The sequence below is a fragment of the Hemitrygon akajei genome, chromosome 19 (assembly GCF_048418815.1).
Source record: "Hemitrygon akajei chromosome 19, sHemAka1.3, whole genome shotgun sequence".
Taxonomy (NCBI): domain Eukaryota; kingdom Metazoa; phylum Chordata; class Chondrichthyes; order Myliobatiformes; family Dasyatidae; genus Hemitrygon; species Hemitrygon akajei.
In genome coordinates, this window is record NC_133142.1 from 15,819,332 (window position 1) to 15,844,858 (window position 25,527).

Genomic DNA, 25,527 nt, shown 5'->3' on the forward strand with positions numbered 1-25,527 from the left:
TCCTAAATTATCTGTTCTAGTCAACTTCTCTTTACAGATTATTGACAGGTTTGTTCTTGCTCGTCTCCTTTCTGGAGGAAAGCCCAGTCTCTACCTTTCCCGAGTGCTTCATCTGTGCAATCATCTTTTCTGAATGGTTCTCCACACAGCCCTGATATCACTTTTCTGTGGAATGACCTACAGCATACCTTCAGTCAGTACTCCAAATGCAAACCAACCAAGGTCAGATATAAACTTAAAATAAGTTCATTTAAATTTTAACAACTTTCCTGCTTTGTTAGTATGTGTTAGAGATCAATTTTCAGTCGCTTATGGTAAATGCCCAATGTTATCTAGAATTCAGTTCCATTTTGGGTACATAACAAAAGCAACCCCAGACAGATCTCTGTACCCATTTCTCTAAAATTTAATCTCAGTACTCGCAAGCTATGTGGCCTTATCAATTTGCAAAACTTAAAGCAATGTACGTCAAATCTTACAGCTCCAATACCCCATTTAGTTACTTACCTTCCGAGAAATAAGCGGCCTCCTTATGCCTCCTATCAAAATGAAACATTTCATACTTTTTAGAAGAGTAGAAGGCTACTTGCACGGTATTCCTAAAGATGTCTACATTATTCCATTTGAAGGGAATGTGGATAAAAGGAGAATGAAAGAATCTGGACATGATAGCTCAATAGTTTAATCTGTTTTCATTGTCCCACTTTAGAGTCAATTGCACTCTTTCTAATGCATTTTCTACATTTGTTTACACCATAAATCAGCTTTTCAGAACATTAAATAAAGCAACATCAGAATTGCTTATGGATAGCAATAAAAAGTGTCAAATAGCAAAAAAACAATTCGCCTGACCACGGCATGTTCCATTTCTGCACAGTCACATCTCAACTACCAACAATTTTTCCAAGTTTTGACACTAATGTCAATGTGTACCTTAACAATAAAAGATATCTGAAAATAATTTTGAGGAAAAAAACATTTAATAAGACAGAAGCTAAATGCAATACCCTGCACTAACTTTTCACAGTCAAATGCAGCAATGCGCAAGGAACCCCTGAATGAATTTTCATCTTGTCAAGGCTGAACACAAGGCCAGAAGGCAGGGGTCCCGCTTTCTTGCCTATTTGCCAATAGCTTAACTGGACCAGATGTTGATTAATGTTACAGACAAGTAGGTTCAAAACTGAAAATGATTTAATTCTGCTGCAGAGGTACATTCTAGGATGCACTGGAACACATCGTCAGTGATGTAACCTGGGGTCATCTGGTGTTTCGGGTCTTTCAAGATCAGACACTCTTGCCCAGGTAACCCAGCCTGGGTTGATCAGGCCCTGGCTTGTGTCCGAGCAGCACTGGTCCAGAGTTCACACTTCTTGACCCATAGCCACCTGGAGGCTATGGATCGAGAGGTGACAAGACTGAAGATGATATCTGGTGCAGTTTATTTGGGGAAGAGGGTGATTAATAAATTAATTTGGAGACTACACTTGGTTTTATTTCCAGTTATTCCACTACAGAGAGTCAGACATCAGAAGAAAAAAGAGAATAATAAAGAATTCATTCAGATATTTTCACTAATAACTTGTAAACATTCAAGATTATAACTACAGAAGTTTAATGCTAAGTTTGAAGAACAGTTCAGTAGAAGGTTGTTTGGCTAGTACTTAGGAATTGCCCTAAGATCACAAGTAGAACATTTTAGAATGTATTAATTATGTATTATTAACAAGAGACAATTAGAATTTTATTGCTTAATAGGCAACTATTTGAAGCAAAGAAGTCTTTCATGTCTAAATTAAAGGGGCTGTATTAAAGTACCTGATGGTAAGATCTGTTTGACATATCCTTTGAATAAGAATCATGCCTCTTTAACAGGTGTAAAGTCATACTTAATTTAACTAACATAATTAAGCTAGCGATCAAACAACCAAGCTACTAAATCCTCACCATCCAAAGAATAGATCCTGTTGGCTGCCCTACTTGTTGAGAGCCACTCCATCGCGACTTCACAGTTGCTAAACCAAAATCTCCGATCTTCACAGTGAGGCCTTCGTGAAGAAATATATCTGAGCACCCATTAAGGATAATATTTCTCAATAGAGGAAGATTACTGCTTTAAAAAAAGTTAATTCAAATCTAAATACTAAGACATAGTTACGGTTTTCCTACTAACTACACAGCATAAACTATTATAATTTCCACAAGATACATGAAGCTTTTAATATGATATTTTCAATAAGCTTTTAATATTATATAAGTTGGATTTTGAAAACTTTGCCTTTGTCCTTCATTAAAATTTAGTCCAAAATAAATTGATGTTTTGCATGTGCACCTTAGATAGAACATATTAGAGAGATTAATTTCGAGACATTATAAGAAATGATAATCACAACAATGTTAAATCCACTTTGTCCATCGAGTCCATTCTTGCCAATAAAAAAGGGCTTCAGATTAACCCCAGCCATTTATTTATATTAGCTCACATTTCCTTTCAAAACAGGGAGCCATTTTGTCCATTTGAGTCCTGTGATGACTCTTAAAGAATTCCCATTGTTCCCATTCCCCTTACTGTTCTCCCTCACCTGCCCATGAAATTCACTAATAGGAAATGACAACATTACCAAACATTTCTACATAGCCCTCCCAGGTACCTTGCTCAAGGTGCTTCAATTACCTTCTAATATGGTAAAGTCAACTATCCTTTTTCAAAACCCTTTAATGCATACGGTGTATTGGCCTTCATCAACCGTGGGATTGAGTTTAGGAGCCGAGAGGTAATGTTGCAACTATATAGAACCCTGGTCAGACCCCACTTGGAGTACTGTGCTCAGTTTTGGTCGCCTCACTACAGGAAGGATGCGGAAGCCATAGAAAGGGTACAGAGGAGATTTACAAGGATGTTGCCTGGATTGGGGAGCATGCCTTAATGAGAATAGGTTGAGTGAACTTGGCCTTTTCTCCTTGGATCGACGGGGGATGAGAGGTGATCTGATAGAGGTGTACAAGATGATGAGAGGCATTGATGGTGTGGACAGTCAGAGGCTTTTTTCCCAGGGCTGAAATGGCTAGCATGAGAGGGCACAGTTTTACGGTGCTTGGAAGTGGGTACAGAGGAGACGTCGGGATAAGTTTTTTTTTTAAAACGCAGAGAGTGGTGAGTGTGTGGAATGGGCTGGCGATGGAGGCGGAAACAAAAGGGTATTTTAAGGTAGGTACATGGAGCTTAGAAAAAATAGAGGGCTATGGGTAACCTTAGGTAATTTCTAAAGTAAGTACATGTTCGGCACAGCATCGTGCGCCAAAGGGCCTGTATTGTGCTGTAGGTTTTCTATGTTTCTCCTGATGAACCTAATCTATGCTGCCTAGTTATTGATCCCTGATATCCGCATCAATATTAGCACGAATATCCCCAAAACTTTACTTATATATTTCATCAGTCATTGTCCATTATTGTAACCAACCTCTCTGTAGTCTCACAACAACTGAAAGGGTTTCTGAAGTGTTGAGGTTTCCTCTGGCTGAGGTATCTGGAACTAGGGATCTGCAATCAAGTCCGAGATGAGCGAAAGGGTGTCATGTTGGCCCAGAGTCAGAGAAGTACACCACAGACCCAGGCCCTTCAGCCCATCTGGTCTGTGGCAAACCATTTAAACTGCCCACTCCCATCAACCATCACATAGCTCTCTGTACCCCTACTGTCCATGTACCTATCCAAACTTCTCTCAAACATTGAAATCGAGCTTGCATGCAAAACCTGTGTTTGGCAGCTCATTCCACACTTTCATGACCTTCTGAGTGAAGAGGATTCCCCTCACGTTACCCTTACACTTTTCACCTTTCACCCCTAATCCATGACCTCTCGGTTTACATTTTAGAATTCAGTGGGAAAAGCCTGCTTGCATTTACTGTATCTATACTCCTCATAGTATGTATTCATGGCAGAGATTTTTAGATTTTTAAATATGGAAGGAATCAAGGGATATATAGGATGGCTAGTGGAGGAAAGTGGTGACGATGAAAAATATCAGTTTACGACGTTATTGCTTGGTGCAGCAAACATTCGGTGGTGAATGCTTACATCTGTTTTTATTCCTCATTACTTGTGTTACAATCATTCAACCTATTCACTGTCTACCTCCCCATCAGAAATGCGCTTTCACCTCCCCAAGGCTGTGTTTCAGCACTCTCTTCATGGACGTTCGCTCAGAAGCCCAGATTGATACCATTATGCAGCTTCGAGGCACCACTCCAGGAGTCACATCTCAATAAAACAATAAATATTCTATCTGGAAGGGGAATGGAATGACTTACTCTGATGTCCAAGCCAATATTTATCCTTCAAGCAACATAGTCTGGTCATTATCACGACGGTGTCTGCCAGGAGCACATTAGCTGCAGCTTTTCCTATAATATAGCCATGACCACATTTCACAAGTATTTCGATGCTTACACAGTACTTGAGATCACCCCAGAGTTAACACTAAGACAAAACATTCATGGAAGTTTCACTCCAGAAGACTAATTCTAAAACCCAAATCAGTTGACATCGTTGACATCTTGGGAAACCCCTCCCCACTGTATCCTTATCAACCTGCGGGCGTTAAGTGATCAGGAACGGAGATAGAGCAGCAACGGTTGGAGTTTCTGGGAATAATTCCAGGATCGGCTCCTCCCAAAGAAGCAGCGACATTCTAAAAGGGCGAAGAGGTAACCATAGCTGACAAGGGAAACAAAGACAGTGCAAAGGCCGAGGAGAAGAGAGGGCATATAATATAGCACAAACTAGTGGATGCTGGTGGATTGGGAATCTTTTAAAACCAGCCGAAGACAACCAAATTCAGCAATAAAGGAAAAGATTAGGGTAATATAACAGAGGATACCAAAAGGTGTTTTTTTTTCAGATATATAAACAGTAAACGAGTAGGCAAGAGTGGACCACTGGAAAATGATGCTGGAGAAGTAATAATAGGGGACAAACGGCAGATGAGCTGAAGTAAGTTGAATCAGTCTTCACCAGCAGCATATTCAAGTGTCAGGGGGCAGAAGTGAGTGTAGTTGCTATTTCTGACGCCAAGCTGCTTGGGAAGGTTTGAAAGTAGATAAGTCATATGTACAATGTCTGAAATACATCTTATGGAAATGTTTGTTTGATGATGAACTTCAATAAAAATAAATTACAAAAAAGAAAGAACGTAGATAAGTCACCTGGGTCAGATGGATTCTGAAAAAGGTGGTTGAAGAGATTGTGGAGGCATCTTTCAAGAATCACTCAAATCTGGAATGGTTCCAGAGGATTGGAGAATGCAATTGTTCTGAAAAGGGAGGGCGGCAAAAGGCAAGAGACTGTAGGTCAGTTAGCATGACTTCAGTTGTTGGCAAGATGTTTGAGTCTATTATTGAGGATGAGAGTACTTCATGGGGAGAAGGTAGGAGAATGAGGTTGAGAGGGAAAATAAATCAGCCAAGATCGATGGGCCAAATGGCCTAATTCTGCTCTACGTTTTGTGGTCTAATGGGGGGAAACCTAACAGCACAGAGTTCCTATGTAACATCACAGGATCTAGGCACGCAACAAAGTCGATATGGTTTTCAGAATCAGGGTCTCCCTGGTGGTTAAGTGAGAAGATATATCAGTGTGAAAGCAGCAGACCGCAGGGACCTTGAGTAAGGCTTGGGCTGCAAACAAAATAAACTGACCCATGTGGCTGGGGATACAAATTCCATTTCTTTTAGTAAGCCTGTGATGGGAAAACTCATACTTGGCAACGGCCGTTACTTCTGTTCTCTATCATCTTGCTGCAGCACCAAATGTTAAAGATCAAATAGAAAAAAAGGATACTGTTTGACTTCATATCTCTGTGGATAATATTCTTTGCATGTAAATAACTGTCGAAAAAGAAAGCAAACCACAATCAGGTTATTCTGTTCAACTCCCAGGGTGTTTCTTTTCTTTCTAAAACGTAATTGATCTAATTCCAAATTTGTCTTTCATATTAATCGTTACAGAAGTGCAGATAATATGTCTGAACATGTATGCCCTGACCAAACAGCTGAAGTAAGTTATTATTACATACAAAATGCTGGAGAAAATCAGCAGTTCAGGCATCATCTATTCATTTCCTTAAATACTGCCTGCCCTGCTGAGTTCCTCAGCATTTTGGGAGTGTTATTTCTCTCTGCGCCTTGCGGCGTACTGGGCGGCAAACAGGCCGTTTCTTTAGCAGTTTGTCTGTATTTTACAAGACCGAGTTGCTAGCTCAACGCTCAACCCAGCACAATGGAAAGAGTGCAAGGAGCCGGCCGGATTCGAACCCAGGAGCACTCAGCTCCAAGCGCAGTGCAGATGCTGCTACACACCAGCCGGCATTCTGCATGCGTTCCTTCGGATTTCCAGCATCCGCAGGCTTTCTTGAGCTTACAAGTTTTTTTTTGATTTGCACAGTTTGTCTTCTTTTGCACATTGGTTGCGTCAGTGTTTATATAGTTTTTCATTCATACTATTGTGTTTATTTGGTCTACTGTGAATGCCTGCAAGAAAATAAATCTCAGGGTAGTATATGGTGACTATATAGTATGTACATGGACAATAAATTTACTTTGTTAATCATTCTCGATTGAAGTTCAAATTCAATCTGTGCTAAATGAGCTTCCACTGGGCACCATTCTTTCCAGACAAGTAATTTCCTTGGTAGAATGCCTACCATGGACACTTATAAATCCCCTTTTCCCGTATTGCAGGACTTGTGAAATTATGCCATCTTCTCTCCCTTTGCCTCATCATCTCTTAAGTTCTCCTGCATTATAAATTGCCAGAAAAAGAAACTTGAGTGGTAGGTGAATCCAGCATGTTAACAGTTAAAGTGACTGAACTGGGCACCGTTCTTTACTCCCCTGCTGCTTTCCAGACTACAAGCTTCAGCTTGAAACAAGAACAGCTCACCAATTTCCACTTATCCATGTCGAGTGCTTCCATGTTACATATACTTGACTCCATGACAGCACAACCTGACATACTGGGAACTTGGAACAGCTCTGTATTTTGCAACTTATACATTTATACATTCCGGGCTAAGACCCTTCTTCAGGACTCTCCCTCCCCTTTCTGACAAAGGGCCTATAAACAAAATGTGGACTCTTTCGCTTTCTACAGGGCAAATGAGTTTTGTGTTTGTTTTTATTTACACCACTGTGAACTTGACACTCTAATCTGTAGTCACACTACTGAAATACAAAGGTGATTTTACAAAGCAGCACTCACTCCATCCCTTGGGCTGCCTGACGAGCAATGTCAATCAGTTGAAACATCTCCAGCTTGACCTCCTGGACGTGCAAGTGCTGGTAGAGGCTGCTGCCTTCACACCACTGGGTGACAATGGCCAGGTTAAACTTCGTCATGTAGCCCATGAACAGTAAGATGTTTACATGCCGTGTTTTCCTGTATCAAATAAAACAGATTACATCAGAAAGAAACAAAACAACAATTTAACAGGAAATATACAATTTTAATCTTTCTTTTTGCCAAGTTCCCACCACTCACTGTCCATTAAGGATTACTGTTTGCCAGGTTCAATAGATGAGGAAGCTCCTGCACTTCACTCAAATTATCAAACTTACACGTAAACTTGGTTTCCTTCAAATACACACACATTTGTACTTCCTTTTGGGAGGTTTTTAAAACTTGGGCCAAGAATTTGCTACTCTGACCAACAAATCCAACACTAACTCAAGATAACATCAGCTAAACCAATGCAGAGACTGAAACTGTAACAGCCTTTCTATTGACTGGACTGAGAAAAGCAAGCCGTCAGTACCTTTTAAGAGTTTGCAAAGTACGTTTAACATTGAAGTACATCTCAAAGCATTTCAGAAATACAATTCACCTACAATGGCACTTCGCCAGCTCTGATAGAAAGAGAATTTATTCCACAAGTTTATTCAAAAACATTCCTTTAAAACAGAGCCTTAAAGGAGAACTTCAGGTTGAAGAGTTTATGGAAGGAATGTACAGTCATGAACGGAACGGGATTCTGATTTGGAGGCTTCATAGTACCACAGATGCTAATTTAGCACCATTGTTTCCTCAGCCGAGCTCCTCCACAATGGCAAAATGAAGGAATTTTAGACACTAGAATATTTTGACTAAAAGCATGGGGGGAGGAGAGAGGAAAACGGGATAGGACTAAGTGACAGTCAGTAAGTTATGAAGTTATACAGCACAGAAATAGGCCTTTCAGCACAAAACTTCATCCATCCTAAAATTTAACAATGCTAGAACCAGAATCAGGTTTAATATCACTAGCATATGCCGTGAATTTTGTTGTTTTGTAGTAGCAGTGCGTTACAATGCATAATAGTAAAAAAAATCTGAATTACACTAAGTACATATTAAAAATTTAAATTAAATAAGAAGTGCAAAAATTGTCCATTCATAAATCTGATGGTGGAGGGGAAGAAGCTGTTCCTGAATCATTGAGCGTGTTTCTTCAGGCTCCTGTGCCTTCACCTTGATGGTAGCCATGAGGAGAGGGCACGTCCTGGGTGAAGGGGGTTTTTAAATGATGAATGCTGCCTTTCTGAGGCGTCACCTTTTGTAGGTGCCCTGAATGCCAGAGAGGATGGTGCCCACAGTGGAGCTGGCTGAGTTTACAACTCTCTGCAGCTCGTTCCGATCCTGCGCAGAGACCCCTCCGTACCAGACGATGATGCAGCCAGTTAGAAAGCTCTCCATCCTACAGCTCCCATTCCCTGCATTTGGCCTGTGCCCCTCTATTCTCTTCCTTTCCAAGCACCTATTCATTTGCTTTTTAAATGCTGTGCTTGTATTTTCCTCTATCCACACGTCTGGCAATTTGTTCCATACAACCACCAATCCATGTGTGAATAGCACATCTCCTTTACAGATTTCACCTCTTTCAAACCTTTGTCCTCTAGATGCAGATACCTATCTCCTTGGAAAAATACTGTGACTATCCTATCTCTGCCTTTCATATCTTTATAAACCTCTATGACGTCCCCTTTCAGCCTTCTACATTCCAGCAAAAATAATCTCAGTTTATCCAATCTCACTCTTGAATTAAAGCCCCCCCCCCACCCCACCACCTACCAATCCAGCCAATAATCCAAGTCAATCTCTTCTGCTCTGTTTCTAGCACTACCACATCTTTTGTAAGGTGTGCCAACCAGATCTGCACTCAATAACCTGCACCAGAACTGTGGCCTAACAAATCCCTTGTGCAGAAGCAACATGACATCCCGGCTCCTGTACCCATTGTTCCTGCCAACAAAGGCAAGCAGACTTTGTGACCTTTGTCACTGCCCTCTTCACCTCTGACCCCATTTTCCAGGAGCTACAGATTTGTAGCCCTGGGTCCCTCAGTACATCAACACTTCTAATGTCTCATCTACTTACTGCATATATCTTGCCAATATTAGACACCGTGACAATAGGAGGAAAGCAAGGTGATATGGAAAAGCATTTGAAATGCCAGTGGTAATTCTTTAGCCTTGCACCCTCCTTTATATTACAATATTCCTCCATTTCCAAACTGTAATGCATTTTTTGAATTAATTCACTTCAACACTGGCATACATACCATCAGATGTCAAGACATTAAACTCTGCAATTCACTCCCTAGATAACCCCTTTCTCCCAAGATATCAATTAAAACCAACCACTTCAAGTGAGCTTCTGGTTATTTGTTTTAACGTAGCCTTTAGCGGCTTAGAGTGCTCGAGATCATTTTATTATGCTGAAGGCCTCATGTAAATGCACGGTTTGATTGTGATGGTGGTTTTTGTGGCAATTCGGTTGGCTCATCCCCAATTCAACTTCCCCACTACTAAAGGCAAGGCCCTGAAATGTTTCACAACTACCTTGTCCAAAATCATTAAACAGTATTCCTACTTCAATCTTGCAAACTATGTCACCTTTAATTATCACTTCATCATTATCACTCACCTGTAATATTAGTGGTGTTTTGAACAAATGACCATGTTCCTTCTTGTACTAGTTAAAGGAAGATCATTCAACACTGCCAATATCCCCAAAATACCAATGACCCAAAAGTGTAGCCTCTGTTTCTGGCAATAGTGCTTAAATGGAATGTTGCCCAAGAACTCAGTTGTAAATGTCTACATTTTTTTTTACCTCAGGACCTGAACTTCATTCCGAAAAGCCTGGAGTTGTTCTGGTGTTGGATCAGTCACCTTTAGAATCTTCACAGCTACATCACCTGAAATGTCAAAATCACAATCAGTCACGCAATTGAAGAGACTGCTATGGTCTGTGTCTTGTGGCTCCCCTTTCATATAAATTCTTGATGTGCAGTACATCAGGAGTTACTCATAAATATTAGGCCATGATTAGATGGGCCAAAGGGCCTTTCTCTGAGCTGTAGAATTCTAAAGACTCTCCACTGACATACCAAATTAGTGCTTCTGACATATTTAGGAACACATCAACATAACATTTAGTAAGCCAGCTACATCCTTGACTGTGGTTAAAAAACAATTACTGGCAATAAGCAGATAATGTACATTTTAAACAACAGGTTTAAAATGTTATTTAATCTGAGGTTATAAATATTAAACCTAGTGCAGCTACACATTGTTCCATAATCCAAAAGCTGCTTTACAAAGTCAATGGCATCATTAAGAGAAAGCGCATTGTAAAACAAATAAATGCAGACTATACAAATTAACTTTGGTTCAATACACTTCATTCAATTAACATCTTGTTATTAAAATCTCCTACAAACTCCTCTAATGAAAAAAATAATAAACTGGAGAACTGGTATTAATTTTTTTAAATCGTTAGACTTTGTACTTGCTTGCCGTATGGGGAAGTAAGGTAGCGTAGAGGTTAGCACAATGCTTTACAGTACCAGCGACACGGGTTCAATTCCCGTCACTGCCTGTAAGGAGTTTGTACGTTCTCCCCATAACCGTGTGGGTTTCCTCCCACAGTCCAAAGAATTACCAGTTGGTAGGTTAATCGGTCAGTATAAATTGTGCCATGATTAGGCTGGAGTTAAATTGGAGGATTGCTGGGTGGTGCAGATCAAAGTTCTGCACTGTCTCTCTCTCACAAGCACTGTACTCCAAAAAGAAAAAAAATCACTAATATGGCGAAAGGAGTGCTAGGTATGCAACATAAAGAATCTGAAACAGAGTCTGTAATTATTTCTTTAAACCATCCTATCATTTGAATCTTCAAGGACAGGAAAAGTTATTTTAAAAATATATCCTTCTTAGCGCCTTCCAGAAGCTCCTCTGTTTTAGATCCCTTGAGGAATGTCAGCAAATCGTCAGAGAACCACCTCAAACACTCTTATTCTTTGGACTGCTGCAGTATTTTCTGTGCCAAGTCCAAAATAAAGAATTGCTGATCTTAACATAACATTAGAAACACTTTTTCCTCCTTTTTTTTTAAAAACAACTTTGTTATTGCAGAGGGCAGACTTCGGCAGAAAACAAATATCTTTCCTGCAGCCATTGTTCGTTGATTATGTGCTGTGTCGGATGACAAAGGCGATCGTGGACTTTCCATCACTTAGTCAATAGAGCAACTAATAAAAATATTAAAACATCATTGCAATATCAGCAGAAACTGCTGATAGAAAACAAGGTGCAGAGAAAAGGCACAGCTACCACAATTTGCTATCTTTCCTCTGTGAAAATAAAAGCATCTCTGTTCTTGCTTATTTGGACACAAAACCAAAACGTTGCTATCAGTGGTTTGACACAATTTTGCAAGTTGCACTTTGACTCTGCACTGAACGTGAAGTTCAGTGAAGGAGTGCTGACTTGGGCTAACTGCCCAGTGCTTGCGGAGGGAGATGGTGTCCGAAGAGGCAGCAGAAATGTTTTCCTGTATATTTAATATTTCTATATAGGGCTCTGGTGAAACCACAACTGGACTATCATGTACATTTCGGGTAAGTCTAACCGAGAACTCCTGCCTGTAACAGGACGAGTGCAAAAAGAGTTCAAACAAACTTCTCCACAGGAGATTAAGCATACAGGGACTTTACATGCCAGAATTTAAAAACAAGATGAATGATTATCTCATCAAAACATGCAAAATTCTTGCGGGGCTAGACAAGTTCGATGCAAAGTTGATGTTTCCCCTGTGTGGTGGCAAACCCGGAACAATTGCCACTGCCTGCAACCCCACAGTACTTGCATGACGTGTCCCCTGCTCCAATAAAGCTTTTTCCAAAGGTCGAATCCTTTATTGGCAATTAGCACACACACGATCTTGAAGCGATGCAACTTCAGCGTAGCCACTTGCAAGATAACCGCAGTTGAACATTACGGAGCGTTATTCAGCGGTCAGCAAAAGATACATCTGCCGAGCCCAAGCTACAAACAAAGCACGAATTCGTAACTTATTCCCTTCACTCTAACTGATGTGACTAGTTAGCAGAATAAACGAGCAACTCAGAATACAAAGCAGGTAAGAGAACAGGTGCATAGCTCCTACACCCTGGACGGGCAGTCTGGAATCAGGGATCACGCTCTAAAAATACGGTCGTTCAAGATGATGAAAGGTAGGAATTTCTTTACCTGGATGACAGTGAATCTTTGGATTCCAAAGAGCGCCAAGAAGGCTGTGGAATATGAGTTGCTGAGCAAGTTCAAGAGATCAATAATTATAATATTAAGTTATTCATGTCATACGCGGTAAGCGGAGAAGTGTGATGCTCAGATAAAAGATAAGTCATGATCGTAAATGGCAAGGTAGGCCCGGGGGAATGTCCTATTCTTGATTCTTTTACCTTTGTTTTCAAGAGAATCCTGATAATAAAACTATTCTAAATTGTCTTCACTATTGCACTAGTGTGCTGCCATCTGCATCATCATCAACGTCAAACACAATTAATTATCCAGGCTATTCTAATAGCCTCCCAAACCAAAGAGCTTCACCACAAGTAGTACAAAGGCAACAGGTGCCCAGGAACACCGCCCTCTGCAAGTTAACCCCAGGTCACACATCATCTTTTACCCGCTTGGTGACGCAATAATATCAGCCCCGGACTCCGGAGCGAAGGTTCCCAAGTTCGAATCCAAGTCAGGTTGAGCGTCGAGCTAGCAACTTGGCCTCGTAAAAACTAGAATAGCTTGCTACAGAAACACCGTCATGACGGTGCCCAGATAACTCCGCTGCCGAGTTAAGGGCTATTCTTCTCTTCACACACCATCTTTACTGTCAAAACATTAAACTAATTCAAAGGGAATGTAGGTTTAACTTGGTGTTTAAACTAAATGGGACGCGGAAGCATGACCACTTATGCAGTTCATGTATTTATACATACAACTTGTAATGAATTATTCAGACAAACAAGAATACAAGGATGATTTCACACACACACACACATTCATTATTCAGATTATTCAAACAGTCCTTAAATATAAAACATACAACACTTAACACAGTTCCTTTGTCATCCTGAGTTCATTCCTACAACTCCCTGGTGGAGAACACTGTGTTCACCTGTAGATAAGTGGTAGCTCATAAAGGTGCTTCGACACCACTTTCTCAAGGGCAATTACACTGTAGTAGGGAATAAATTTTGCTCTTTTCACTGATGCATTAGTACCAAAAATGAATTTTTAAAAAATATTTTAAAAGTTATTCCTTCATCTTATTAATTCAAAGAATCATTAAATCTTTTCAAGACTTTTAAAAATCATCCTCATTGTTTGTTAAATAGATTTTTTTTAACCCTTGTATCTCAGTTTGCAATTTTAAAAAAATAATTTAGGAAGTTTTAAAAAGCTTGCCAGCCAAATACTTTGGATTAAATTTGTGTTGGGGGGGTTTAGTTTGCCAATTTTGTTTCCTCATTTGTCACGCGTGCCCTGCTGCAGTTTTCTTCTCGTTGACTGTGGATGAACGAAATCAGCACAGCCACCTCGTGTAGATAGTGGACTGCCTTCACACAGTGCTTTCGACAAACTGCATCTCCAAATGTTCACTTTCATTGTAGTATACAAGATGATAGAGGAGACAATGGAGAGAACTGGTCGTAGGATTCATCCCAGTGGGGGACCGCGAATCGATGGAGCAAGGTGCCGGGGTCTACCGGGGACCGGTGAATGTGACTTTTGGAAGAGTTGAGCTCCAACTCATGCACATTTGACTGTTTAATTGTAATGGGCCCTTCCTGGTTTTTTTTTCTTTTCTTTACTAACCCTTCAGCTAAGTTAAGATTCACAAATATAATTCCTTTAATCATATGCAGTGTTATTTCTTGGCACTGAGTTGCAACAGGGTAGAAAATTACACAGCATCCACACAAACTGGAGCTTAGGGTGGGAGAGCCAGTCCCAATCTCATAGGTTTGGGGGGTTGGGGGGTGGGGAAATCACAGTGTATATTCCCTAGACTTACACAGCCCAAGGAAACTGTGGGGGGGGGGGGGGGGGGGGAGTGTTTTCCAAAGGTTAACTCTTTCCCAGGCAAAGGGTGGTTGAAATGTTTTACACACCAAACCAGACTCAAGACCTCTCTGTCAATCTGTGCTCAATTTTTCTCTGCAGCGGTAAGGGAATGTGATTATGGGGTACTGTCTTCCATCACTCATAACGTGTGACATGAATGACCACTTGGTTTGTCTTTTGGAAAGCCACCTCACACTGCTTTGTCCATTGCCAATTCTTCCATATCTGTCCTAATTAGTTCGGGGGGTGAAGCACAGCAGCCAGGTTTGGCAAGAACCTGTTATAGTAATTGACAAATCCTAAAATGGACCACAACTGTGACACATCCTTTGGTCATGGGGTGCTTGGATTTCTCAGCACACTCATATAATCTTTGTGAGTCAATAGTCTGACCACAGTAAGTGATGCTTGTTTTAAAGTGTTTGGAGCCCATAATCTTCTCATCTTTTTAACACTGTCTTGGGATTTTGCAGATGTCTCTTATTATCCTCACTGGTAACAACGATGCCACCAAGGTAACACTGAGTGGCTGGGCAGCTCCTGGTCCATGGCTTTCTGCCAGACAGCAGGTGCACAGGCTACTCCAAAAATAAGCTACAAGGAGTGATTGATAAGTTCGTGACCTAAGGTAGAAGGAGTCAATTTTAGAAAAACTAGCACATTTATTTTTTCAACATAGTCCCCTCCTACATTTACACACTTAGTCCAGCGGTCGTGGAGCATACGGATCTTGGACCTCCAGAAAGTGTCCACAGATGGGTGATTGATAAGTTTGTGGCCTAAGGTGGAAGGAGATGAGTTATACAGCTCTCATCACATGAACATGCAGTTCAACTCTTTGAGTGATTATGCAGAAAGTTTGAAGTTACTAACTCATCTCCTTCTACCTTAGGCCACGAACTTATCAATCACCCCGGTGAGTTATTAACTTCAAACTTTCTGCATTATCACTCAAAGAGTTGAACTGCATGTGCATGTAACGAGAGCTGTACAACTCACCTCCTTGTACCTTAGGCCAAGAACTTATCAATCACCATCTGTAGACACTTTCTGGAGGTCCAAGATCCGTATGCTCCATGACCATTGGACTAAGTGAGTAAATGTAGGAGGGGACTATATTGAAAAATAAATGTGCTAGGTTTTCTAAAATTGACTCCTTCTACCTTAGGCCATGAACTTATCCATCACCCCTTGTATCATAGTGATAAAGCCATTTGTGAGTGCTTATAGTGAGAAAAATTTTGGGCTCTTCCTCCATCTCCATCTGAAAGTAGGGCTCAGCCAAGTCCATTTTGCTGAAGTGTCTCCCTCCAGAAAGGTTTGCAAAGATATCCTCTATCCTGGGCAGAGGGTATTGTTCTAAGTTGAGTACTGGGTTGATGGTGACCTTAAAATCACCACAGATCCTGACAGACCCATCCTTTGCGACTATTGGGACTACCAGCATTGCCCATGGGCTCAACCTTGGAAAGAATTCTTCCAGTCTCCATGTGATCTAGTTCACTGTCTACTTTATCACAGATGGTATAAGGAAACAGATGGGCTTTGGAAAGCTTGGGTGTGGCATTTTCATTTAAGACTATTTTTGAGTTTTCCAGTGCTATCACTGAACACTGCTGTGGCATCATCCAGTACCTTCCTTAATTCACTTTGAGTTGACTCTATTGCAAAGGGGTGTGTATGCAAATAGCAGATGGATCTCTAGTCAAGTCGTAGTTGCTTCAGCCAATCATGCCTCCCCCCCTACAATCCTGTTTTCACCACAAACAGACACAATGTGGCTTGCTGGCTGTAGTCCTTCACTATTACGAATGTCATTTCCACAGGAGGTTTAAAGGCAAATCTCGCAGAAAATGCAACAAAGTAGGAGACATACAAAGAGAATGCTGGGTATTCAAAAATAAACGGACTGCACATCGAAGAGGAAAAGGTTAAGAAGACAATCTGCCGTTTAAAAAACAGAACACTAATCTGCATGCTGTTGACGAAAAATCTGATGAGTGACATGGGACTGTGTAGTCTTGAGATTTACTGTGTGAAAACTAACAAGAGATGATCAATACAATGTACACCAGAAGTGAACAGCAAATTAATTAAAATGGAATTGGACACTGACTCAGCTGTTTCAGTCATTCCACCAAATGAGTTTGAACGGTATTTCAAAGATACTGAAATGAAGTTTGCAGATATTCATCTAGGAACTTGTACTGGAGAAAAGTTAACTCCTGTGGAAATGACATTCATAATAGTAATAATTATTTATAATTATTTTAATTACGGTAATTAAGAGCCGGCGCTCACGGTTTATTAAACCATGAATTTCGTCCATTTTCTGCCTTTTTTAAAAAACTCTATTTTCTCTGTCCATCTTCCAAAGAGACAAAATGCTGTGTTTTTTTAAAAACTTGATCATTTGTCTGCTCGTGAAGAAATCATGCTGCGCTTTTTTTTAATAAACTTGAACATTTTGCTGTGCTTCAATGGATGCTTCATCTTGTGTTTGTTTTAAAACTTACTCAATGCCACCATTATGTTTTGTAACTCCAAAGCTAATCAAAAGAAAAACACGGAGCCGGGGACAACACATCTACTTTTCGATATAACGAGTAATGAATTATGAGAATGCTTAATCAACAATATATTTACAATATTACTCAAATATTACTGAAGAATGAAATACTGCTAAGTTGTCCCAAGGCACCAATGAGCTGTAAAGCTGAAATGCCGGAATGAGGAGCTGATGCACATTTCAATCCTTTGTCCAGCTGGGAGCGCGTTTTCAATTTTCACGTTTAAGTAAAGCTGTGTGCAAATCAAAACTGCTCTATTTCCAATACAGCAGATTTTGCAAACTTTCTCAGCTAATCAGACCAAACAAACCATCCGTTATCATCGGCGGTATGAATAAGCAGTCAGGTGGCAGGCCAATTCACCCACAATCTGCAACGCCCCCTCATGTGGTCAGTGCTGCAATTCCAAGCCATATTCTCTCCAGTCAACCACAAGCAGGGCTCTGCATGAACAGTCAATGCAGGCATCTGTTTATTTATTACATTTTCAGAAGGGAATTGAGCAGAATGTTAAATACTGGCTTTGTAACACCTCTATAAATGCCAAAATATTGATTTAAATTTTAATTTGGTAGCTTCAGATTTCCAATTTTAAAAGCCAACAGGGAACGCAAATGCCACAGGACGCAGTAGAATTATGCGTGTGACGATATTCCAACCGAGATCATTACCTAACAACTGGTATTTAAATCTCAGACACATGAAGAGTTAAACATGGCTTCAACTAGAGCCTACTTGCTCTGGGCTAATATTTAAATGAAACTTGAAATCTAATATTCCCATTTAAATCAATTCAGTTCTGAAAATGAGGAAATCTGTTTAATTCCTTTCAAATTAATATTTTTCTACAATGCTTCCATCATTTCCTCCCCTCGGTGAGCGGTGAGAGACAAATTATTCCAGATCTCACTATCACCATCCGAAATTAGATGCTATAGTTAAATTCCACAATAGTCCACACCCTCCAATTTTCTTCCTTTCTTTCTGAAGAAAGGTTGAAGGCAAGGAGACAACAGCAGTACTAAAAGGACAATAATTCCAGCCCTACCAAAGAGCTCACATTTCACGGCTGAGCTTTACAAAAATCCAAACCCAGAGAAACATGGAAATTCACAGCACACGAGGAAACCATTCAGTCGGCCACATCCGTACGGTGAGAAACTGCGCTACTTACCCCTCCGCTCGTGATCTGCGTCCCTGTAGATTGCAGCTCTTCGGGAGTTCATCACATACCTTTTAAATGCGACAAGAGTCTGCATTCCCCATCTCTTAGTGAGTTTCACAATCCCATTGCACTTGGATTTGCTCGAAGAAAACTCGGACCTTCCACCAATTAACTAATATCTACTACACTGCCTACTTATCAACCTCCATGTCCATCCTGTTTGCCCTATGGAAGCCCCTCACAACTCAGAGGCTGGCCAATGGAACAAAGGCTTTATGGTGAATTTTTACAAGCTTGGAATGGAGACAAAAGCAAATTGTGTTCTGCACGTGGCTAGGTTTCATCTGACTAGATGTGGCTAAATTAGGTACGGTGTTGTTTCCTAAAACAAACATCCTTCACACAATAGACACGAAATACAATGAAACAAAAGGATTGAATGAATTCTGCACAGAACAAAGAAAGCCCAAACCTCAGGTCAGTACAGTTTACTTCTTGAGATACATCAAAGTTCAAAGTAAATTTATGATCAAAGTACATATATGTCACCACATACAACCCTGGAGATTATCTTCTTGTGGGCATACTCAATAAATCTATAGAATAACAACCATAACAGAATCAAAGGAAGACCACACAACTTGGGCATTCAACAACAGTGCAAAAGACAACAAACTGTGCAAATACAAAAATAAAGAAATAATAATACATAAATAAATAAGCAATAAATAGCAAGAGCGTGGGATGAAGACTCCTTGAAAGTGCGTGCATAGGTTGTGGGAGCATTTCAATGATGGGGCGAGTGAAGCTATCCCCTTTGGATCAAGAACCTAATGGTTGAGGGGTAGTAATTGTTCTAAACAGTAACAGTTATCATATAAACAATAGTTTAAAGATTCATTTGCAGATCCAATAATTAAACACAAGGCAGGATGATGCCTCAGTGAAGCAGACAGCATAATCAAAGACCAAAGAAAGAAATTACACTACAATTAAATGACAATTGGAATATAGGAAGATAACCAGCTTCTTACCGTGCCATTTTCCTTTAAATACAGTCCCAAATGATCCAGAGCCTATTCTCTTCAATAATACAACTTCCTCGCCTTTTATTTCCCAGTAGTAACTGGAATCCCGTTGAACTCGAGGTCGCTGTAACAAAGAATGCACGTTCAAACCAATTCTATAAATTACGGTTTGAGATGTGAAAAATACTCATTTTAGAATGTTGGTCAGTCAACGTTCACATCTGTCTGACAGATAGGCCTTAAGAGTATCACATTTTTCAGATTACTTTTAAACCTCAATACTTCCTGAAGTGCTGGAAGAGGTCACACCTTCGTCACATCCAGATCCACATTCCAATCTGCTCATTCAACTGATCTTGACCGGAGTGAGAGAGCTGAAGTGAGTTCAACGTTCTCTGAATTAACGGAAAGAAAAGCAGCTTGGATTTTCACTTCTGGTAACCACCAAGTCCACCGCTGGGCAAGGGCGAAAGCGAGTATGAGAACAGTAGGGTAGCGGACAGCACAACACTTTCTGGTACCAGCGAGCCAGGTTCAATTCCCAGCACTGACTGTAAGGGATTTGTTTGTTCTCCCCGTGAGCGTGTGGGTTTTCCCCGGGAGCTCCGGTTTCCTCCGAAGATGCACCCATTGGTAGGTTAATTCTTCATTGTGAATTGTCCCGTGATTAGACTGGGGTTAAATTGGGGGCTGCAGGCAGCACGGCTCGAAGGACTGGAAGAGCCTATTAGGCATTGTATTGCAATCAATAAAAGAATAGCTTCTTCTGCTTAATAAATTAATCTTCAGGATGAGACACTGTGGCGACCCACTTTCTGCGCAGGGGAACCGGCTCACAAATAGCCAGTGCGCGAGGAGAGACTTTGGTAATGCACCTCTGATGTCATTTCCGCCCGGAGAGGGCGGGCGCTAGGGATTAAATGCCAGCGCCGCGAAGTTTGAATAAACTAGTCTCGAAACGACTTACCGACTGCGTGTCGTCTCTAGCTCTGTATGTAGTACATCGCTACATTGGTGACCCCGACGGTCCAAAAGGGATTTGGACCAAAGATGACCAACTCTTCATCTGTTCACGCAGTTTTGCTGAAACTGCCGACTTTCTGGACGCTGCGACCACGCGTGTGGTTTAGCCAAGCAGAAGCCCAGTTCCAGATTCGGCACATATCTTCTGATTCCACGCGTTACTACCACGTGGTGAGCGCCCTTGACCAGGAGACGGCCACCCAGGTTGCGGATTTCATACAGTCGCCCTCGGAAGGCGGCAAATATGAAGCATTCAGAGCGCTGCTCATTGGGACCTTTGGCCTCTCAAGGCGTGAGCGGGGTACCCACCTGCTTCACCTGGACGGTTTGGGAGACAGGCTGCCGTCAGCATTAATGAACGAGATGCTGGCCCTGGCTGACCGACACAAGCCCTGCCTCATGTTCGAGCAAGCGTTCCTAGAGCAACTGCCCGAGGACATACATCTGCTGCTGGCCGACGCAGATTTCAGCGACCCCCGGAAGGTGGCAGCCCGGGCAGACGTGCTGTGGAAAGCCAAGAGGGAGAGCGTGGTGTCCGTCGGTCAGATTACCAGGCCACGCGCCCAACAGCAGACCAAACCAGGCCCGGTGGGGGGGCGCACACAACACAGAGGCAGGAGTGAGGAGGTCAGTGAACAGTGGTGTTTCTACCACCAGCGGTGGGGCACAGAAGCCCACCGTTGTCACCTGCCCTGCAAGGGCCAGGGCCAGGGCCAGCTGCCGCTAATGACTATGGCGGCAGGCCACCAGGACAGCCTCTTGTACATCTGGGACAAACAGTCGGGACGCCGCTTCTTGGTCGACACCAGAGCGGAAATCAGCGTCTTGCCCCCGACGGGGTACGACACCCGCAACAGGAAGCCAGGACCCACCCTGGTGGCCGCAAACGGCAGCACGATACGGACCTATGGCACCCGCACAGTGCAGCTGCAGTTCTGCACCAGCTGGTTCACGTGGGACTTCACACTGGCCGCGGTGGCCCAACCGCTCCTGGGGGCAGACTTCTTGCCAGCTCACAGCCTGCTGGTCGACTTGCAAGGGAAAAGACAGGTACATGCCGAGACTTTCCAGACGTTCTCCCTGGGTGAAGCCAAGTTGTCGGCCCCACACCTGGACTCCATCACGCTGTCGGACAACGAATTCACCAGAATCCTGGTGGACTTTCCATCGATTCTGGCACCGCAGTTCATGGCAGCCATGCCCAGACACAGGGTACAGCACCACATCCCGACCCAGGGACCACCCCTCCACGCCCGCGCACGAAGGCTCCCCCCGGAAAAGCTCCGCCTGGCGAAGGAGGAGTTCAAGATGATGGAGGAATTGGGGATCGTACGTAGGTCCGACAGCCCATGGGCCTCCCCACTGCACATGGTGCCCAAAGCAGCCGGGGGTTGGAGACCATGCGGCGACTACCGCAGACTGAACGAGGCTACCACTCCAGACCGCTACCCCGTGCCGCACATACAGGACTTTGCAGCAAACCTGCACGGGGCAAGAATATTTTCCAAAGTAGACCTCATCCAGGGATACCATCAAATCCCGGTGCACCCGGAAGACATCCCCAAAACTGCTCTCATCACCCCGTTCGGCCTGTTCGAGTTCCTCTGAATGCTGTTCAGCCTGAAGAATGCGGCACAGACGTTCCAGCGGCTAATGGAAGCGGTGGGACGCGACCTGGACTTTGCGTTCATCTATTTGGACCACATCCTTATAGCCAGCAGTTGTCGTCAGGAGCATCTGTCCCACCTCCGCCAGCTCTACTCCCGCCTGAGTGATTTCGGCCTCACGATCAACCCGGCCAAATGCCAGTTCGGTCTCGACACCATCGACTTCCTGGGCCACAGGATTACCAAAGACGGGGCAACACCTCTGCCCGCCAAGGTAGATGCGATCCGCTACTTTGCCCGGCCCAACACAGTCAAAGGCCTGCAGGAATTCGTTGGTATGGTGAACTTCTACCATCGTTTCCTCCCCTCAGCCGCCCGTATCATACGCCCTTTGTACACCCTGATGTCGGGTAAAGGCAAGGACATTACTTGGGACGAGGAGGCCGCGGCCGCTTTCGTTAAAGCCAAGGAAGCCTTGGCAGATGCCGCGATGCTGGTGCACCACAAAACGGACTTTCCGACCGCCCTCACAGTGGACGCATCCGACACAGCAGTCGGTGGGGTGCTGGAGCAGCTCATTGAGGGGCGCTGGCAACCCCTGGCATTCTTCAGCAAGCACCTACGACCACCCGAACTCAAGTACAGTGCTTTCGACCGGGAGCTGTTGGCACTGTATCTGGCAATCCGGCATTTCAGGTACTTCTTACAAGGCAGGCTGTACACCGCGTTCACGGACCACAAACCATTGACCTTCGCGTTCACGAAGGTGTCTGATCCCTGGTCAGCTCGCCAGCAGCGACATCTCTGAGTACACGACAGACATCCAGCATGTCTCGGGAAAGGACAACGTCCTGGCGGATGCACTCTCCAGACCAGCTGTCCAGGCCCTGTCCCTGGGGTGGACAATGCAGCACTGGTGGAGGCGCAGCAGGCAGACGATGAGATGCCCAGCTACAGGACCACAGTCTCGGGTTTGCAGCTGCAAGACTTTCTCGTAGGCCCAGGTGAGAGGACCCTCCTGTGCGACGTGGCTACCAGCCAACCTCGCCCCATCGTCCCGGCAGCCTGGAGGCGGCGAGTTTTCGACTCCATACACGGTTTGGCACACCCATCTATCAGGACAACCGTCCGGCTGGTCTCCAGCACGTTCGCGTGGCACGGACTTCGCAAGCAGGTCAGTGAATGGGCCAGAATGTGCGCGCAGTGCCAAACAGCCAAGGTGCAGCGGCACACTAAAGCCCCGCCACAGCAGTTCGAACCCACCCACCGGAGGTTTGACCACATTCATGTGGATATTGTGGGCCCCCTACCAGTGTCCCGAGGAGCGCGGTACCTCCTAACTATGGTAGACTGGTTCACGAGGTGGCCAGAATCCGTCCCGCTCACCAACATACCTGCCGATTCCTATGCCCGAGCACTGATCGCAACCTGGGTAGCACGCTTCGGGGTACCGGCCCACATTACCTCCGACAGAGGCGTCCAGTTCACCTCCAGCCTGTGGTCGGCTGTGGCCAACCTGTTGGGGACACAGCTACACCACACAACTGCCTACCACCCACAGTCGAACGGACTAGTGCAGCGTTTCCACCGTCACTTGAAGTCGGCTCTCATGGCCTGCCTGAGAGGACCTAACTGGGTGGATGAGCTTCCCTGGGTCCTGCTTGGAATTCGCACAGCGCCCAAAGAGGATTTGCACACCTCATCGGCCAAGTTGGTGTACGGCGCACCCCTGGCCGTCCCAGGAGAGTTCATACCAGCCCCAAGGGGGCAAGAGGAAGAACCCACAGCAGTCCTGGACAGACTACGCGAAAGGCTCGGCAACCTGGCCCCCGTACTGACTTCACAGCACAGACGGACCCCGACCCATGTACCCAAAGACCTGCAGAACTGTAAGTTCGTGTTTGTACGAAGGGGCGGACACCGGGCACCGCTACAGCGGCCGTATGAGGGGCTGTTCAAGGTGATCAACAACAACGGGTCCACGTACGTTCTGGACATTGGGGGGAAAGAGGAGGTTTTCACGGTGGACCGACTCAAACCAGCCCATGTGGACTTGGCGCAGCCGGTCGAGGTTCAGGCACCGCGGCGCAGAGGCAGACCTCCCAAACAGAGGCTGATCCCGACTGTGGACATTGGGGGGTGTATCGCCGGTTCTGGGGCGGGGGTTATGTGGCGACCCACTTTCTGCGCAGGCGAACCGGCTCACAAATAGCCAGCGCGCGGGGAGAGACTTTGGTAATGCACCTCTGACGTCATTTCCGCCCGGAGAGGGCGGGCGCTAGGGATTAAATGCCAGTGCCGCGAAGTTTGAATAAACTAGTCTCGAAACGACTTACCGACTGCGTGTCGTCTCTAGCTCTGTATGTAGTACATTGCTACAATACCATCATATGGGAAAAGGCACAAAAGGGTATATTACTTCACCTGTAGTTTAATATTTTTAATAATCTTTAATGATTTCACTCCCTCCTCCCCTGACATCCACTCCCACTATTCCTCTCCTACCCCATTCCACCAGCCACTCTGAATCAAACTCACAGGCTGAGATAGAAGGTTGCCAATGTGTGAAAACTGTTTTTGCTATATGTTCTCTCGTCCTTTGTACAGAACTCAGACTGAACATCTGCCTGGGTTTTCCAGAAGTTTCTGGTAGAGTGAGGAACACTTGCCCTGGCCTGTGTTCACTTCAGCCCTCCACAAGAGAAGGATTTAAAACAGTACACTAAATTGACAAAATCCCTGTGGCTTTTAATAGCTTAAAAACCATTTCCTACCCAACTGTGTCAGTAACTTAATTGTAAATACAAGTGCCAAATATTCCTTTTGCCAGACGAATAATCAAAGAATGTTTCAAGTAACACAAATAATGCTAACTACGGCACTGTGTAATAGCCTTGGGCATGCATACATCTCTGGTGTCTAAGACTTTTGTACAGTGCTGTGTTTGTCAATGGGGAGCAGAGAATAGGTTTGTAAATCGGGAGGGAGGCAAAGGATGTTGGGAATGGTGAGGTTGGAGTGCCGGGGAGGGTGGGACACGAGGCAGAGAAGGCGTGCCGGGGCGGGGACGGGGGGGGGGGGTTGCAGACACACTCATCCCTGACACACCAGGCAAGGTAACTGGATTCCAAACAACCAGCTAACTGATCATCAGCAAGTGTCTCTCTGGTGCTTCCTGCTCCCTCCCCCCTGTCCCCCAACTATGATCCCCCTCTTTCTGCCCCCTTCCTACAATAGAAACCCACATCAGAATCAAGTTTATCACTCACATACATTATGAAATCTGCTTCTAGTTTTTATTTTGCGGAAGCAGTCCAGTGCAATACATAAAATCACTTGGGCATCCTAGCTATATAAATGTGCCTAAGATTTTTGCGCAGTACTGTACAAAACACACTCACTCTACATAATAAGTAGGGTTAATAAGTACACTGACTGCTGATGAAACACCAGTAAATAAACTTTTAAATATTGAACGATAGATTATTGGATATACTAGGAAAATGTTTTTTTAAACATCTGATAAAGTGTTCAACTAATAACCAAAGTTCTATTCTATGCTTCATACTGCCAAGTGATGTACATATACAGCTGACCACAAATGATCAAAGCTGAGCCACTGAGGAACTTTAAGAAGAGTAGTGTGGATTCTCAGACAGTATACAGTCATTCTCTGGGTTCCTCTGTTT

The 25,527-nt window shown here is 43.7% G+C and overlaps 1 protein-coding gene across 5 annotated transcripts in view; it reads right to left on the bottom strand.

Annotated features, from left to right (window-relative positions):
- Positions 1–25,527, bottom strand: part of raf1b (Raf-1 proto-oncogene, serine/threonine kinase b) — a 101,461-nt gene that overhangs the window by 22,535 nt on the left and 53,399 nt on the right. For all 5 annotated transcript variants that reach the window (XM_073072132.1, XM_073072131.1, XM_073072136.1 and 2 more), the window contains exons 10-14: positions 19,215–19,332; positions 10,148–10,232; positions 7,259–7,435; positions 5,840–5,886; positions 1,948–2,066 (exon numbers count right to left, since the gene is read on the bottom strand). In XM_073072132.1, the coding sequence (XP_072928233.1) occupies positions 1,948–2,066; positions 5,840–5,886; positions 7,259–7,435; positions 10,148–10,232; positions 19,215–19,332 (546 nt within the window). The remainder of the gene's footprint in view (positions 1–1,947; positions 2,067–5,839; positions 5,887–7,258; positions 7,436–10,147; positions 10,233–19,214; positions 19,333–25,527) is intronic.